At 39.3% G+C, this 16,346-nt stretch overlaps 1 protein-coding gene across 1 annotated transcript; it reads right to left on the bottom strand.

The window, feature by feature from the left end:
• Nucleotides 1-634: 634 nt before the first annotated feature.
• LOC131770574 (stimulated by retinoic acid gene 6 protein-like) lies at nucleotides 635-14,392 on the bottom strand. Its single transcript, XM_066166502.1, has 18 exons — nucleotides 14,305-14,392; nucleotides 13,376-13,433; nucleotides 12,772-12,857; nucleotides 12,060-12,202; nucleotides 11,310-11,430; nucleotides 10,227-10,275; nucleotides 9,745-9,885; nucleotides 9,325-9,407; nucleotides 7,561-7,636; nucleotides 6,439-6,542; nucleotides 5,514-5,589; nucleotides 5,042-5,090; nucleotides 4,588-4,696; nucleotides 4,369-4,479; nucleotides 3,032-3,195; nucleotides 2,332-2,448; nucleotides 1,528-1,584; nucleotides 635-1,398 (listed from the first exon to the last, which is right to left on the bottom strand). Exons 1-18 carry the CDS (start codon nucleotides 14,331-14,333, stop codon nucleotides 1,214-1,216), a joined length of 1,758 nt encoding a protein of 585 aa, XP_066022599.1. The 5' UTR covers nucleotides 14,334-14,392; the 3' UTR covers nucleotides 635-1,213.
• Nucleotides 14,393-16,346: the final 1,954 nt, after the last annotated feature.

Genomic DNA, 16,346 nt, shown 5'->3' with positions numbered 1-16,346 from the left:
TTTAACTTTTCCTTTCTTTGGTCACTCTGTTGCTATAATTTCTTTCCAGTCTATTTCTGCGCAAAACCCTTTGTCCACGAACTTGAATTATAACAATTTCCTCCGTTTGAAAAAACTTTAGTTGTGCCGGTGTCGTTGTTTTGCGAGTTGATTAAAAATTGCAAAATACTGAGAATTTCTGTTTAACTGCAACCTCACCAGTCTGATTTCCCGCTCAAAACGCGGCTTCACATCTACAAAGACACGTGAAGCCCTCGTGTAATGCCTAACCATGTTCCCGCGGTACGCTGCACTAAAGCTCGGCACTCGAGTATGCGCACCTCATCGTTATCTGCTAGTGTCTCCTGGCGCACACTAATGACGTGTATCCAAGATACGCACGCAATTGTGCCTGCAGATCCTCGTTTCCCTTTACCCTTCCATTACGTGATGGCTAGGACGGTGCCTGCACATGCTAGAAGTAGCACCTTGTACGGTCGGTCACACGGTAGTCCAAAGTTTTTCGGCTACATGAGTTGCTTCTATTTCCCATAATTATGGGGTTACGCTGCGCGGTATAAAATGGTAACGAGATCGTTAACCACATGAAAAAAAAGATTACAAAAAATTCGATTGCAAAATTATCAGCCTCATAGCCGAGCAGTCGTTTTTAATGCATAAATGTAACACAGAATACAACTCATGTTATCCAATACTAAACTGTCTACCTTGGTCTTAAAGACGCACTTGAACTTTAAAAGTTTCACAATGATAAACTATGTCAAGGAAAACAAAAAAAAATATTTTTTTTACATGGGCTACTTTTTTTCACGCAGTATATAATTTGGAGCATAAACCTATCATGGAATATACAGCTGTTTCGAGAAAGGTGGTCGGACAAAAAGCGTAAAAATTCACACGACAACCACAAAAGGTATTGAGGGTAGTTTTCAGATCACGGCACCTTGACTTCAGGATGCAAAGGAAATCTGAGAAACGTCATTGTACGGACGAGGTACAGCGAGTTTGATTAATTAATATATTTTCCTTTACTTAATAAAATTCATTAGTTACCGGATACCCAGATTATTTTCAGAGATTGTCGCCTGCAGTTTTGTCCGTTTTTTTCCGATAACCTTTCTCGTAACAGCTATATATCTTGCAATACTTGGCTATTACAATGCCCTTCATTTAATCCTTAAAATATTTATGTGCTATGAGCTAAGCCTGACGATTAGACCATAGAATCGACTAAAACTGATACTGAAGACGTGTCGACCTCACTCTGTTCAATGGGTACCGAAAAGGAATGGTGACGATACTGTATGATTGTGGGATTGCGAAGGAGAGTTACAGCAAGAAGCCAGCGGTTGACCACCCTCTGTGACAGGCGTGGATGGCGGATTTCGCGTTTGAATCCTGTTTTAAAGTACATAAACTATATTACTGAAGTGCATTTGAGAAAATCCAAACTATATGTAGACTCCCTTAAAAACGGAACTCATGCACTGTCCGGTAAGGCTACGATACATTAATTAAGTGACATACCAGTGACTTGCTTTGGCTCCTCAGCGTTGTTTGGCTGCACAGAAATGCTGGAATGCCCTGTGACGGACAGATTTTTAAGTCAGTTTGTTAAACACAGCTATATTTAGTTGTAGAGGTGCGCGCAATCTGATTGGTCGAGGATTGCGTCATATCTCGCCTTAATCACTTCGTTTCCAAGGAAGTGATAAATGTGATAGGAAAAAAATTTCAATTGAAAAAAGCACAAAAGATGCTATCATACTGAGTTTGGTGGAATACGGCTTTCAATGGCATTAAATGACACTGTTAAATTTTCTTTCTTATGTACGTAGATATGAGTAATCAACACAGTTGTAACAAAATATGCGAAATGCTTTCTTTGTTTAAATAATTTGCAAAATTATTCGAAAGCACCTGAGCAACTGTACTAAATGTTATTCGCCTCAGGTTCAGTGAACATTGATACGGGAATTATTCAACAGTATTCACTTCGCCTTCGGCGAATAATTGTTAATAAAAGACAGTTCGGGTGAGAAAAATATCGGAATAACAGATAGACAGACAAACAGAGAGGCAGACTGAATAACTGAACTGCTGACACATTTACTTATTGCTTATTGACTGACGGACGGACTGATGGACTGACTGAGTGACTGACGGACGGACTGATGGACTGACTGACTGACTGCCTGATTGACTGACGAATTGATTCACTTGGTTACTGACCGAGCGACTGATTGTCTGATTAACCAATCCTTCTCGAGTTGATACTCTCGATGTGTTCTTCTGAGATCAGAAGAATTTAATTTCTTAAAAGTTGCTTACGTTTCTCCTCCGAAGCTGTCGCCTTGTTGCTTTCAATGAGCAATTGGCAGAACATTAACACAACAGGGTGTCTGTGGGCTACCAACACATGAAGAAATCCAAGATACGCAACAAAACCTGTTCGTTAAGTTGAAGGGGAAAATGGGCGTTAGATGGGGATTCAACTGAAGTCTGCGTTGCCGTTGAGGTCCTTTTAGTTGAAGCGTGGCTGAAGTATCTTTACCAATCATAATTTATTACTGGGGTGGAGAAGGGGAAAGAGGATTTTGCAAGTGATCGCATGGCTTTCAGTGGGGGAGGAAGGGGAATCAGTCATCTCTTACAGAGTTGAAAGGGGGGAACTATAGCAAATTGGCTGCCAATGAGGATTAAGGGGGGGATTTATTAGAATACTACGGAGTCTTATTGGGGGTCGGGTAGCTTTTATTGTGACACAACCAAAATCCTCCGATCCCCTTCCCCTAGGCCAAAAATTATTAACAGTCCCTTGTGCCATGTTCCATTTTTATTCAAATGCTTTGGTAATTTGAGAAAATCAAACGCAGCAAGAAACAAAGTCTGAGAGGCAACAAGCAGTTACCCAATGTTTCAACTTTTCGGCAGAGATACAGCCGTTTGGCAAGCACTGAATGGCAGATGATAGGTCAGAAAACTTGAACACGGAGGAATTTTTAAGCATGCGTTTTTTCGGAGAGCTTACCTTTGTCCCAGCTCTGAAATCCTGGCATTAAAACAGTTCGGTCGAGACGCGAGAAGAAGAAAAGTCCGAGAATCATAGCTTTAGCTATGCGAAGAAGACCTGACAGGAATCCAACAATGGCGTTGAGGAACACAAACGCATACGACATGATAGAGAACAGTCGTCTAAAAAATGATTCCAAAACGAGAACAAAATAGAAAAAAGTGAAACAGAAATAACTAATAGCTGTTTATAGTAAGAGGAACAATGTTGAGTAGAAAACGTGGCCTATTTTCAAGAAGGTAAATATAAAGAAGAGCGTCTAAGTGGGGTTAACCATTAGCGGTTACGTGGCGGAAAAATTAGCTGTTTGGCGTAAAAAAATGTTTTCTACCTACGATCTGTCGTTTCGAAAGTTTTCAAGTAAATGTTGCTCGATAAAGGCCAAGACCGTCAAGGAATCTGGAGGCAGCCCATGTGCTGATTCCCGATAAGCCTCTTAAAAGCAGAATGACCTTCTTCAGAGAAGAGGAGAGGTAAATTATTCAGGTGATTTTCTATAGAGCTGCAGCATTCTTATTGGTAGCACATTATGAGAAACTCCGCACAAACAAATTTTTGTGCCAACATCCCGTGCCTTTGGCAAGACTAGCAGCATTTTCTTTAGTTGCAGATGGCAGATGAGACGAACAGCCATATTCTCTATAAAGCGTCAAAGCCACTATCTTGGACAAATTGTGTTGGAAAATTCGCATACACAGCTAATGTTACATAGTGCAAGAATGCAAGCTTTTGTGACATAAATTGATTCATTTAACGTGAAGGAGGTGAAGAGGAGTAAGACTCAGAATGGCACACCCACCCTAAACGCCAATGTAATCTCTAACTAACACATAGACGCCATGTTAACTCGCTTCTGGTCAGTAGCTCACAGCTGACTTTGCAGTGCAGGCGTCTCATTAAGGCGGCTAACGTTATAAGCTCGCGATCGTTCATCCGACCGGCCATTTTGATTTGGAGCTAGAGTGAACGTCACTCCTTATTTTTGACCGTCGACCGCCCCCTTAGTACAAATTTCTTTCTCTCCTCAGCCTTCTGCTGCTATTAAAAAAAAAGTTGGCGGCCAAGAAAATACTGAGCACTCGCTCGATAAAATTGCCGAGTGGTTCAGCGATTTTCTTACCATAAATTGACGTCTTTTGTGATCTATAACTGAACACAGCCGCGTTAACAATCAATGATAAAGCAACTAAAAAAGTGTTTATCATGACGTCATCTATGTGTCAAGAACCAGTCAAAGTACGTGCGCAGCTCAGCTTATCACGTTATTAGAAACAGAAACTTTTTTTTTAAGTTACCTGTTGTCAATCACGACTGAGAAATTTGGGTATTCTCTGTCACGAAAGATATATCGAGATAGGAACATGCGCTGGAACACTCCTAATATGACAGCCAGCACTATCGATGGTCTGGAAAAAAAAACAGCAAACAGCTAAACAAACAAAAACGATTTAAATACCTGAGGGAAAATGTAAAGAACATATATGACAACCTATTCACATTATCAATCTACTTACACAAGTCCCTTTGCAATTGATAAAATCGAATCGCGTATTATCTTGAAATGAATTGGTACGCTTAGAATGAGAGAAAGAAGGAAGCCCAAATTTGACAACACAACAAAACCTGCAAAGAGAAACAAGCGAAAAATTGAAAAAACAATACTAGAGATCTGAATATCTCACAATTTGCATACTGATTAGAAACTGCTTTGCACTCTACGAAGCCTTGTTTTAACACAAGAGGTGTTTAGAACATACGTGAAAGTTATGCAAACCCTCAACTTATTCCAACTCTTAATTATCTTAGGCAAGGTAAAAACGAAAAGAAACCTCTTTTGCGTCAATAAAGGATCGCGCCAGATATGTTACTCTGGATGTTCCTGTGAAATTAATAATAAAAATGGATAATTGGAACTACAGCTTTTGCATTGCTTTTAATGCTTTTAAGTTTGAGGAACACCATACATACCGATCACGGAATAGGCGATTTGGTATCCGGTATAACTCAAACTTCTCCCCTTCAAGACAAAATATCCAGTAGTAAGAAAAAATGTACGTGACCTCCTTTAAATCATGATCGTGACCATGACGATGAACGCAGCTGTAACTGTGATGACCGTGACCGTAAGCCTGAACGCGAAGGTGAAGGTGAAGGTGAAGGTGAAGGTGAAGGTGAAGGTGAAGGTGAAGGTGAAGGTGAAGGTGAAGGTGAAGGTGAACTTGACGCGTTTTGACTGTTGTCGTCAGTTACATTCAACCATCTTTAGGCTATTCAGGGAGCAAATTCTCAATTTTCTGGAAAAGGCTGAAAGCTTTCCAACCTTTCAAATCATCTTGCCCTTCATGTAAGGTAATGTTTCAACAGATATCGGTGTAGGCAAGTGTTAGTCATTTCCTCTTTAATTTTGATAGGAGTGTTGAAAGCAAATTTATCGCCATACCACAAAAGAGGCCGGCGAGAGGCAAACATTTTGCATTAGGCGTCTATCTCCACGGTAAAGCTGGAGCATGTGGTTCCTAGGAGAAAGAATTACAATGGACGTTATAATAATCTTTCAGTCCGAATTCAAAAGAAAGCCTTAAAACGAGTAAGCGTTGTGTTACAGGAAAAGACTTTCACAGCAAGAGTAATATTATCTCACGAGTCAACATTGAGCCCGAGTCATGCTCGAGTAACGAGTCAAGTTCGAGTCAAGGAGCTCTGGATCAGTGCAGAATTAACCCTCACAAACGGCCGACAAAAAGCTAAAAACTTGGTGCTCTTGTATCCCTCACATCATTTTGACACAGAAATCAAAAAAAAAAAAAGAGAAAAAAATTCTAAAAGCTAAAAGAAGGGAGTAATTTAAATTTACTCGAACTCGACTCGTGACTCGAACTCGAAATATTATAACTCGCATTGGGAAGAAGGGACGTGTCATTATTGATCACCCGGTGGCGGTGGGGAGGGGAGGAGGGAGAGAAAGGGGGGTGGTCAGAGGGTTTTGTTTTTTCCATAAACACATACTGAGGTCGTTTTCAATAGAATGTATGAGTTACCTTAGCTTTAGAGCTTTTACCATACAGAATTACAACTTTTGAAAGAAATACTGACATGCGATCGAGATCGGACGGTTTCTTAATAGAAATTTAGCAGTGGGCATTCCATGCAGTGACTCTCCTTGTTCACTGTTTCCAGGAAGAAAATAGGAGGGCCCGGAGGGAAAAACCTTCAAAGCATTTAACACTGGATCCGGTAAAAGAACCCGGGTCGAAGCGGAGGGAGACGGGCGCTTTCACTCAGTACTGCGCCATCCCTGATCCCTCACAAAACTCAAGTGTCCTCGTGCTCCACACGAACACGTCTAGGAAACTAGTCATAGATACCTGTGGCACTTCATGAAATGAAGTGTTGTTATGACATAAATCAGAGCTGCGAAAATGTACGATCCGTAAAGACAACCTAAAATCAATATAAGAAATATATAAATCTAGCCAACAAAAGATAGAAAACAGAGCTAACCGTTCCAAGCAAGCCACTGGGTAATAAACAGCGGAATAGGAAACAGCGCATTTCTAAACAGTGCGATTAAAGCGGCGGTGGAGCAAAACAACAGAGGAATTTGGTTGGTTCACGTAACGATCCCGAGCCAAACCTTCCTCGATTTCACTCGTCCGTAACTTTTGCGTCGTTTACAATCGTTTCATTAACTGAGCGCCTAGAACAGGCTAAAATAACCCGTAATACTGGAGCTGACCTTCTCGATACGACGTCGGAATGGAATTCTCCTCACTATAGGGAAAGAGGTCTCTATGTGCACAATAAAGGCTTTTTGCATGAGCGACTTTCTCTCGCTGAAGTTTCAAGTTCATAATCATCTCAGCACGATTTAGAACGATTTACCCTCTGCAATATAGACAAAATTTTCTGAGGAGATCTTCGACTCCTTACGTGGTCTTTTTTTGTGGGGTGTTATGATAGTAATGTCACAGGAGTAACATTTTCTAAGAAAATGGCGCAGAAATTACAGCCTATCAGAGTGCAGTTATCCCATTTGTACATATGACAATGAACCATAGTAAATATGACTAATTTTTATGAAGCAGCTTTCCGTGTGATACTCATATGTTGAGTCCGTGTTTAGGAAAAGGTTTGATTAATTGACTGATGGACGTAGCGACGAAAAGACTGATCACATATATTAAAATTTCACATGGAAACCAGGTGGGCAAGTCAGACTATTGGTGGATGCTACTCTACCTTAGAGATTTAATGAATGTAACCGAGAAGGGTCTATGAATTGTGGGCTCTATCCAATTCCTAGGGTCTATGAACTTCTCGCTTACATTCATCACATCTTTAAACCAGAGTAGCATCAAACCATATCAGACGATGACAGATTGTCCGCCTCCCATGGTCCAAGTCCATCAAGGCTTTGACCTTGCAAGATTTTAGGAACCAGGTAAATTATCATGTTTTACTGCCAATACATTACCTCTCAGAAGTACCAGAAAACTCAAATCGAAACGCCTTAAAGCGTCCCATAATTTTCCTTCAAACCATGAGAGCAAAAGCACTAATATCCTAAATACAACACAGAGAAATAGAATATATAGGAATCATTTTATGTGCAAAACATTTGTTATAGATAATATGTATTAATATACACACTCGTGTCTGTTATAAAACTTGAATCCTTGCCAAAGACAAATCAAAATGCAGAGAAAAAATAACTCCAATTCCATATCGATAGACAAGGCATCTCATCTTCTGATACACTGAGTACTTACTTCAAAGACAACTATCCCGACGAGAAACACATGTTGATATCAACTGAGTTTAGAACTTGCAATCTTGTAAATCATACAAGTGGTCCATGTCATGAGTCCAATCTCTAAGTCTAGTTTTAAGCTCGTTATTAAAAAAAAATATTGAAATTAATAAACAAAATGATAAATGAATCAGGCCTATATCCGATTTTGAAAATCATGAAGTAACAACCAATAGATCGCCCGAAAATACAAACGTTAATTGGTTATGTTATAATGTAATACCATACACACCTTTGTCTTGGTTGTATAAAAAAAGTAGAAGACCTTCCAATACCACTCTGTCTTGTCCCGGTTATCTAAAACATTTCCGAAGACGACACTGCTGGCAATAACAATAACTCTTATTCTGATCTATAGCTCACCATAACGAGAAGGAAAAGGACGAGGACGGGGACTTGGAGGATAAGGGCAAGAGCTAAGGCTAAAGTCGGGTCAGGTCAGGTCAAGTGCAAAGACAAAGACACTAGAACAAGGACAAACCAAAGAGTAGGAGAAGGACTTGGACAAGGACATAAACAAAACGAGGATGAGGACGAGGACGAGGACGAGGACGAGGACGAGGACGAGGACGAGGACGAGGACGAGGACGAGGACGAGGACGAGGACGAGGATAAGGACAAGGACAAGGACAAGGACAAGGACAAGGACATGGACAAGGACAAAGACAAAGACAAAGACAAAGACAAAGACAAAGACAAAGACAAAGACAAAGACAAAGACAAAGACAAAGACAAGGACAAGGACAAGGAAAAGGACAAGGAAAAGGACAAAGACAAAGACAAGGACAAGGACAAGGACAAGGACTAGGACATGGACAAAACAAGGAGAAGGAGAAAGAAAAGTACATGGACAAGGACAATTAGAAATACAAGGACAATGACAAAAACAAGGACAAGGACAAGGACAAAGACAAAGAGAAGGACAAGGACAAGGACAAGGACAAGGACAAGGACAAGGACAAGGACAGGGACAAAGACAAAGAGAAGGACAAGGACAAGGACAAGGACAAGGACAAGGACAAGGACAAGGACAAGGACAAGGACAAAGACAAAGAGAAGGACAAGGACAAGGACAAGGACAAAGACAAAGAGAAGGACAAGGACAAGGACAAGGACAAGGACAAGGACAAAGACAAAGACAAAGACAAGGACAAGGACTAGGACTAGGACATGGACAAAACAAGGAGAAGGAGAAAGACAAGTACAAGGACAAGGACTAAGACAAAGACGAGGATGGGAAAAAAGAGAAAATATAAGCACAAACACAAAGACAAGGTCAAGGTAAAGGACAAGGACAAAACAAAGAGAAGGACAAGGACTAAGGCAAAACAAATCAAGACAAGGACAATGAAAGATAGTGAAATTTAACTGTTTTTAGTCGTACACTAAACAAGAGCTTGTTTAGAGGACCAACTTTTGGAGCTTTAAAAAGATATTTTACATTGGAAGTTTTTGCCCTAAAATGAACTTCACGTGAACAACGTCAGCATCATGAGCCAGTGAGCGGGAGCAGGAGTCCTTTCCCTAGAGAAAAAGATTTGAGGGACGGTTACCAATACATTCAATCCTTTAAATTTGTACCTTCCTGTTGCCATTTTCTCCTGTTTGTTTATATAGTCTTGAATACTCCCAGATCTCATGATATTTGGTAATTTTCTTTTTTATTTCGATTTTAAAGCGTTATTGAAACCTTGCTCCACACCCTCCTTTGAATTTTATGATGTTATTATTGCCTCACCGTGCTGAACTAAACAGGGAATGATCTAAAAACTCCAGCCAGTCGAAGACACATGCAAAAATTACACACTTCTGTACTTGCTGTAAAAGGAGGAAAACATAGATGTATGCAACTCTAACTTACAGCTGACTCTGTAGAAGATACAGACCACATCTGTCTAACTCGTCGAACAATAAGGAAAGCAAATCGCGCTGTTATAAAGATAAGGCACAGTGTTGTAGGCAGGTTAGAAATAAGAAAAATTATTCCATAGTATCCTGTTTTCTGAAAGGAAAAGAAATACATCAGTAAGTAAAGACATAAAGGCCATAATTTTGTTCCATGACACATTAAAATCTAATTTATAGCCAACTGCAATAATGGCACTCGAAACAACAGCGAAAAAAAATTCCCGGGGAGTGCCCTCTAGCCCTTTCTACATAAAACAAATATATAGCAAAATTTATCCACGTATTATATTAGTATTTTGGATGACTTAACTCTTTCTCTGTAATTCATCCCCTTAGGTTTTAGTCGTTCATAAAAACACAACAAGCAGCTTTATCTGCGTGATCATAAACAAAAACAAGTACTTCATGCTTGTCGATGCATTCCAAAATTAATACCTTATACGCAACGTGGCAACGTATCTGTGTAGCAAGTTGGAAAGAAAACCTGAAAGAAACCATGAAAGTCAATTAGTTGCCTATCATCTGGCCTATATAGCGCGCACAAGTCCTACGTAATTCTTAAAAAGCTACCATGGTAAAAATCTTTATGTACGCACAGCCGTGCATCCATAACATGACGTTTGCAGTTTCACTTCGGCTAAAAGTTCCCGTCGATCGAGCTTAGCCGCGAGCTTTCAAAACTTTCAAGATTTCTTCCGTTTTATCACAATAGACATGGACCTTTTCCAGCTCAAGATGAAAAGAAAATATGCTAAACAAACTCGCGTTGCATTAGTGTTCTAGTTGACGATACTTCATTCCTACACGCGATGCGAGTTATGGCCGAAAACAAAACTGAGTTTCCTCACCTCAGCTAAGGCTTTGTGGCGTTAGGCACTCTTCATTAGAATGGTAAATATTATTTTGAAGTGTTGATATGTTCCAAAACACATCAAGCGCGTAAATCTACCACGCGAGTCTTGTTAATCCAAGAAATTTGTAATTCTTTCGTACGTTTTTCGAACGGTTCATATTATTATTCGGTGCTGACATTTACTAAAACTATTTTCGAATAGAAGATTTTGATTTTCAAACCATACAATAAAAAAATTCAAAACTTTTACTCGAGAAGCTAGACTTGGTTTCGGCTGCGCCTCGAGCATCTCTCTTACGCATCTCCCGTGCTCTGTAAACTTCCAGCGTGCACTTATAATTCGATATATGTACGCTAAGCATAGTACTCAGCGTGTTTAATGTAAAGAAACCTGCATCAACTTCGAGGAGTTTCGATTTTTTTTAGCCCCAAACCCAAAATGAACGTTCATATCCCATGCAATCGCAGGTTTTCAACTCACTGATGTAATTGAGAACTAATGTCAAAAGCGTTTTTGAAGTTTCAAGTAAAACACCCAGCATTAAAAAAAAAGAAAAAATTGAGATGACCGGAATTTCTACACCGTCCTACCGATGTAGATGAAATCTGACATCATTAACTAGTGTAAAAAATCTCATAATATAAGACAATACTCATATACACACCTCAACACACCATAAAGAAAGCCAAGGATAGAACCAACGAACTTGTATTCAGTTGTGAGGCAGACAAAATATGGATAGAATAGTATTGTACAAAGGAGGACGGCCAACAAAACGTCAATAACTGAGTAAATAGAAAGAAAGAAATGCTCGAAGTTTTAATCAAGGATTCTTGGACCTCAAATACTTCTTCAATTACCATAAAGGAACTCTTTTAATTCTAGGTTTTTGCAATTACTTTGTCGTTTCTCTAAGATACTTTTGGTTCAGTCTCCTAGCTTTGGTTGTCTCCTTGCAGAGGTTGTTTTTGTATGGGTGTGTTCTTGTCTACTTGTTTCGTTTTTGCTATCAATTTTTATTCAATTCATGTTTGGCTAGCTTGTTTAAATTTTGGTTTTGTTTGTTTTCTAAGCCTTATTTTGCCTCTATATAATGATCTAAGTTTTGAATTTTGGGATGTTATTACAGGTTTAAATGAAACATTTAGTAATATGGCCATGCGCTTGTTGTGATGATAGTGTTGTACTTTGGAGACCACAAGGGTTTAGCTTCTTATTACAGAGCAATTTAATGGAACCTGCATCAGACATTCATCGTGCATTATGCGCATGACAGAGAGATTTCTGAGGGTATATGCTTTACATGTGTTATTGTACTTTTTATTTCAAAGCTTTTCCTGGGAAAGGCTCCGTGATGATTCTTACTGTCATCACCGCTAAGAAATTCGATCATAATACCATTAGAGTTACCTACTTTTTACCCAGGGAGATTCAGATGGAACAATCGAGATACCGCCTTTTCCAATTATTGCCATGGTCATAACAGTGCTACCTGTGGCTCCAAACGTAACAGCAATGGTCCACCTGTTTCTGAGACCACCAAGAAAATTCATGGGTCTAAAGAAGAATGATACAGATATGTTGTCACTATGGAAAATTGTACTGCTGCATGATCAGAAGCCACATAACCAGCAACTTGCTGATAAATTGCACCACTACCCTTTTTTTGTTTTTTAAAATCCTGGTTGGTGTTACACTAGCCTGCAGACCAAGCATAATTTTGGCGACAGGACCAGAGTGGAAGTTAGTCAGTCATCAGTTGAAACAACTTACCGCACCTATGCTTGAAATGTGGAGTCAAACACACTTTTACATGTGATAAACAAGCTTTTGAGACACACTTTCAGTTTTGAACCTTTAGCTTTTGAATGTTAGGGGTAAATTATACATAAATTGTGGCGTCCATAAAGATTTGAATTATTTTGCAAGGTAGACACTTTTCATAATATACGGGATAAATTGTACCGCAAAACGAGACGGGTTACAGTGGAGCAAATCACTAGGGCAGAGGCTTTTATCTTAATAGGTGCACATGCGTGCATGTGTATGGGGGCCAAATCGCTCAAATTCTAGCTTTGCTATGAAATAATTACGAAAAGATCTATTTTCATACACGGACAGCATACATCAGTAGTCCTGGGCGCCCATCCCAGAGTTCCAATTTAAGCTTAGTGCGTCGCTTCAGGAATGAAAGAACAAAAATAATAACCAACTGAAAAGAAAAACATAAAGAAAAATTAGTTGATTCTTTAAAATGAATCTTATCTCAAGGATTACACAAACAACACCAAATGAGAAGAAAAATTAACTGCCCATTGCCTACTGTTCCACCTATTGCCAAAATGTTGCAGCGCTTCACAAACAAGTATCGCACACAGGCTAGCGACCTTTTATTACAAGTCTTATCATTATTACTTTTCAACAGACATAACTTAGAACACTCAGAACAATGAAATTATTCACATTTCTTCTCTATTCCAACTTTAACCAATTATGGCTCCTTTCCAAGTCCATATCCACTCGATAAAGAGCAAAGAAAAAAGAAATCCCTTATCGCTACCGTTTACGTCGTCGTCATAGTCATCATCATCATCATAATTATTATTATTTCATCATTCTTATTATTATTATCATAATCTTCACCCTACTCATCGTCATAATTGTTATTGTTATCATTATTTCTTTAATGGTTTACCCGACAAAATATTAGAAATTTAACAGAGCACTCACTGCGGGAGCAAGACATCCAAAATGAAATTGTCTTAGCTGGCTGACAGCCTTAACACAGCTACAACAAGAGGAAAGTGAAATTTAGTAGCTGATGCATCCATAACTTTCAGTACGTATCATCTCACGAATGTAGTAAAAAAAGGCTCTATCGAGTATGTTGCATGTGGGGCACTATGCAAGTATAGTATCCTAGCTAGAGTACTGAAAACACTGATGAGAGCCTTGTAAAAGATCTGTAGTTAGAGTCACCCGGAGGTTGCTTTGCTATGTAAATGTTTACCTTTCTACATATATCCAGAACTGAATAATCAAGCGGTTACTAACTGAATTCTTTTCAATAGGAGCAATGAACCGATGAATGGCAATGGCAATCAAGAGCGAGTGGAGTCCAATTTGGTCTGTAATCATGCAACCGTGAATCGGTGGTGCGGTTTTTTTGATCAATGGTATTAGATTTCTGACAGAAATGAATGAAAAAAATTCTATTTCACTTTCCATTTCTAAGCATGGCGCATATGAAACAAATGGAAGAAGAAACTCTCAAATTAGTGGGGACATATTTGCAGCTTTAAAACAGTAGTTGGCCTATAAATAAACTAGTCTAAAGAAGCTGTTATCAATATTTGCGTATTACAAACCAAGCATGAAGCAACCAAATTGAAATCTCTAAACATTGCGTTTGTGAGAACAGATCCATTTACTTTTAATTTCAGCCAGAGACTTTGCCAATAAACTCTTGAATTCATTGGCACCTTTCGATGTTATTTCTTCTCTTTTTCTCTAACCGACTTGAGGAGCTTTGCTTTGAGACACTTCCCGCCATGTCAGTTCACGTGCGGTATCAAGTCTTAGAAACTTTTTCAACGAGATGTATGTATTCGATAAACGAGACACATTAACAACTTGTTACAACTTTTTCTATCACTTACTCATTCTCACTTGTCGCATGTGAAGCCATTATGACTGCTTTTCTGAACCCAGTAGGTTTCTGCTTTGCTGAATAAAACTTGTCTAATTTTAGAAGGCTCCCTCCCTAGGGTTTTTTGACCGCGCGAGATCTGGACTCCAACGACACCCAATGTATTTTTAGGCTTTTTACGCCTGAAATAGGCCAACACAACACCCGTGGCGCGTTCGGTCGCTTCGAGAATATTTAAAAAATTAGGAAAACAGGGGAATCATTACGTAAAGGCCACAAAATCTGGTCAACGAAAACTGACTTACGAAGACGGCTGCAAGGAAAAGGAACCACCTACAAAACGGGCTCTAAGGTTATCTCGGGTATGTAACCTACGATGTTACTGTCCTCGGAAGGTAAACATTATTGTTCTGATCGATCGCGAAGTAAAGGTCTCAAAAGTGGCTCACCAACCCAAAGTGGCCCACCAACAGGCGGCAGCTGAAAATCTACAGGGAACTGGAGTGGTTGATATACAAACTTTTGCACAAGGCCTCAAGGAATGTTTTTTCTGTAAGCGTGGTAAATGTGAATAATTTTTATTTTTACAACAATAATAACCGAGTGACACGCACTGTTTGCCATAGAGCAGCATCTCGAAATGCAACTTTATAATAAGAATAAGCATGCCAAATGAGTACTCATGGTCCTTGATTCGAAAGGCTACGCATGCTCAGTTACCGATCTTGGCGAATTTCTATTCCATTACGTAATGTTTTGCCATAAAGAAAATAGGTATCTTTTAAGTAAAATTTATCGTGTTTCCTTCGGTGAAATTTCGTATGATTTGTTGGACCATTAAGCATATTTGTGTCCTTCCTAGTGCCTATAAATAAAAAAAATTAATGGGCCCAAATTTGAGATAGAGGAAAAAAAGACAAAGTTGCAAACAGAGGGAAAACTGCCTTTGTAACCCCTATTTTTTGGGGGCTTTTAAATGATCGGCAGGACAATTTTCACTACTTGCGGAAATTTTGAGAGATTTCACCGAAGAAAATTGAAGAAAATCAAAGGCAAAACCCAATTGTCATTGGCGAGCGCCTCCCTTCGTGGAGCCTTGGCTTAATAACTTACATTATTTTCTTAATATTTACTACAGCAAACGATAGTCCAAACCTTACTCATTGGCTTTTGATAGCTTTCAATTACATAGAAAAGCGAAAACGTAGAAAATTTTCTGGAAAAAAAAGTACGCTGGCGCACGCGCCAACGTTGAGCAAAAACCATCCGGAGCCACCTAAAATAAACAAATTAAAATGAATTAATTAACAATTAATTAATTAAAATAATTAATTAAAGCGAAAATTGGACAGTCTCACTCCCAGTCTTCTCTCTCTTTTCTTTCTCGTTACGGCTGTCTGCTGTTTTCGGGAGTTCTTTCAAATTCTAGACAAATTTCTAGGTAGGGGCAGGAAAGTCAAAGTTTTTCGCCACCTGAATACTTACCAGGCAGAATATAATTTTATTTGAGAGTGTTAGTGTTCTTAATCTCATACCCAGATCCTATCGTTTAATTCTAATTGAAATGGCGTGGAAGGTCTGGGCACGAGACCATATTGATACTTAAGTTCCCCCCCGAAGCTAGAGAGGATGATGGGAAGCTGAGAGACATTTCAAAAACTTGGTATAAGCTGGGGATGCCACTTGTCTGTATAGCAAAAATCTTGCATCCATATTAAGTTACCATCTATTTGCTTTTCCTTTTTTTGTTTTATCTCAATCAGATATATGTATTAGGGAGTCGACGCCCCTGCAGCCCGTCGTTAAACATTTTTCTTCCGCCTGTGATGGGGTATTTGATTACTAGTCCGTATTTCAGACCAAATTTCGATAAGTTATCTACTTCATACTAACATTGGGTCCGCAGTCCGAAGTCCAGAATCCACCTATATATTTTTACTACCGACTTAGCGAAGAACGCTTCGTGCACTGTCGGAAGAATTCCGCTGAATCGTGATACTTTCGACACCGGAAGCTTGTTTGAACGTGACTGACCGTCACATGACCATAGGA

The sequence above is a fragment of the Pocillopora verrucosa genome, chromosome 5 (assembly GCF_036669915.1).
Source record: "Pocillopora verrucosa isolate sample1 chromosome 5, ASM3666991v2, whole genome shotgun sequence".
NCBI lineage: Eukaryota > Metazoa > Cnidaria > Anthozoa > Scleractinia > Pocilloporidae > Pocillopora > Pocillopora verrucosa.
The sequence above is the reverse complement of the archived record's forward strand: the minus strand, read 5'-3'. Positions and strand labels throughout refer to the sequence as shown.

Coding starts and splice junctions, on each gene's coding strand:
- LOC131770574 (XM_066166502.1), bottom strand. CDS start 14,333: ATGGCTTCACATGCGACAAGTGAGAATGA. Junction 13,434..14,304: donor CATGCGACAAGTGAGAATGA/GTAAGTGATAGA, acceptor CTCTTGTTGTAG/CTGTGTTAAGGCTGTCAGCC. Junction 10,276..11,309: donor TTTCTTTATGGTGTGTTGAG/GTGTGTATATGA, acceptor GGTTTCTTTCAG/GTTTTCTTTCCAACTTGCTA.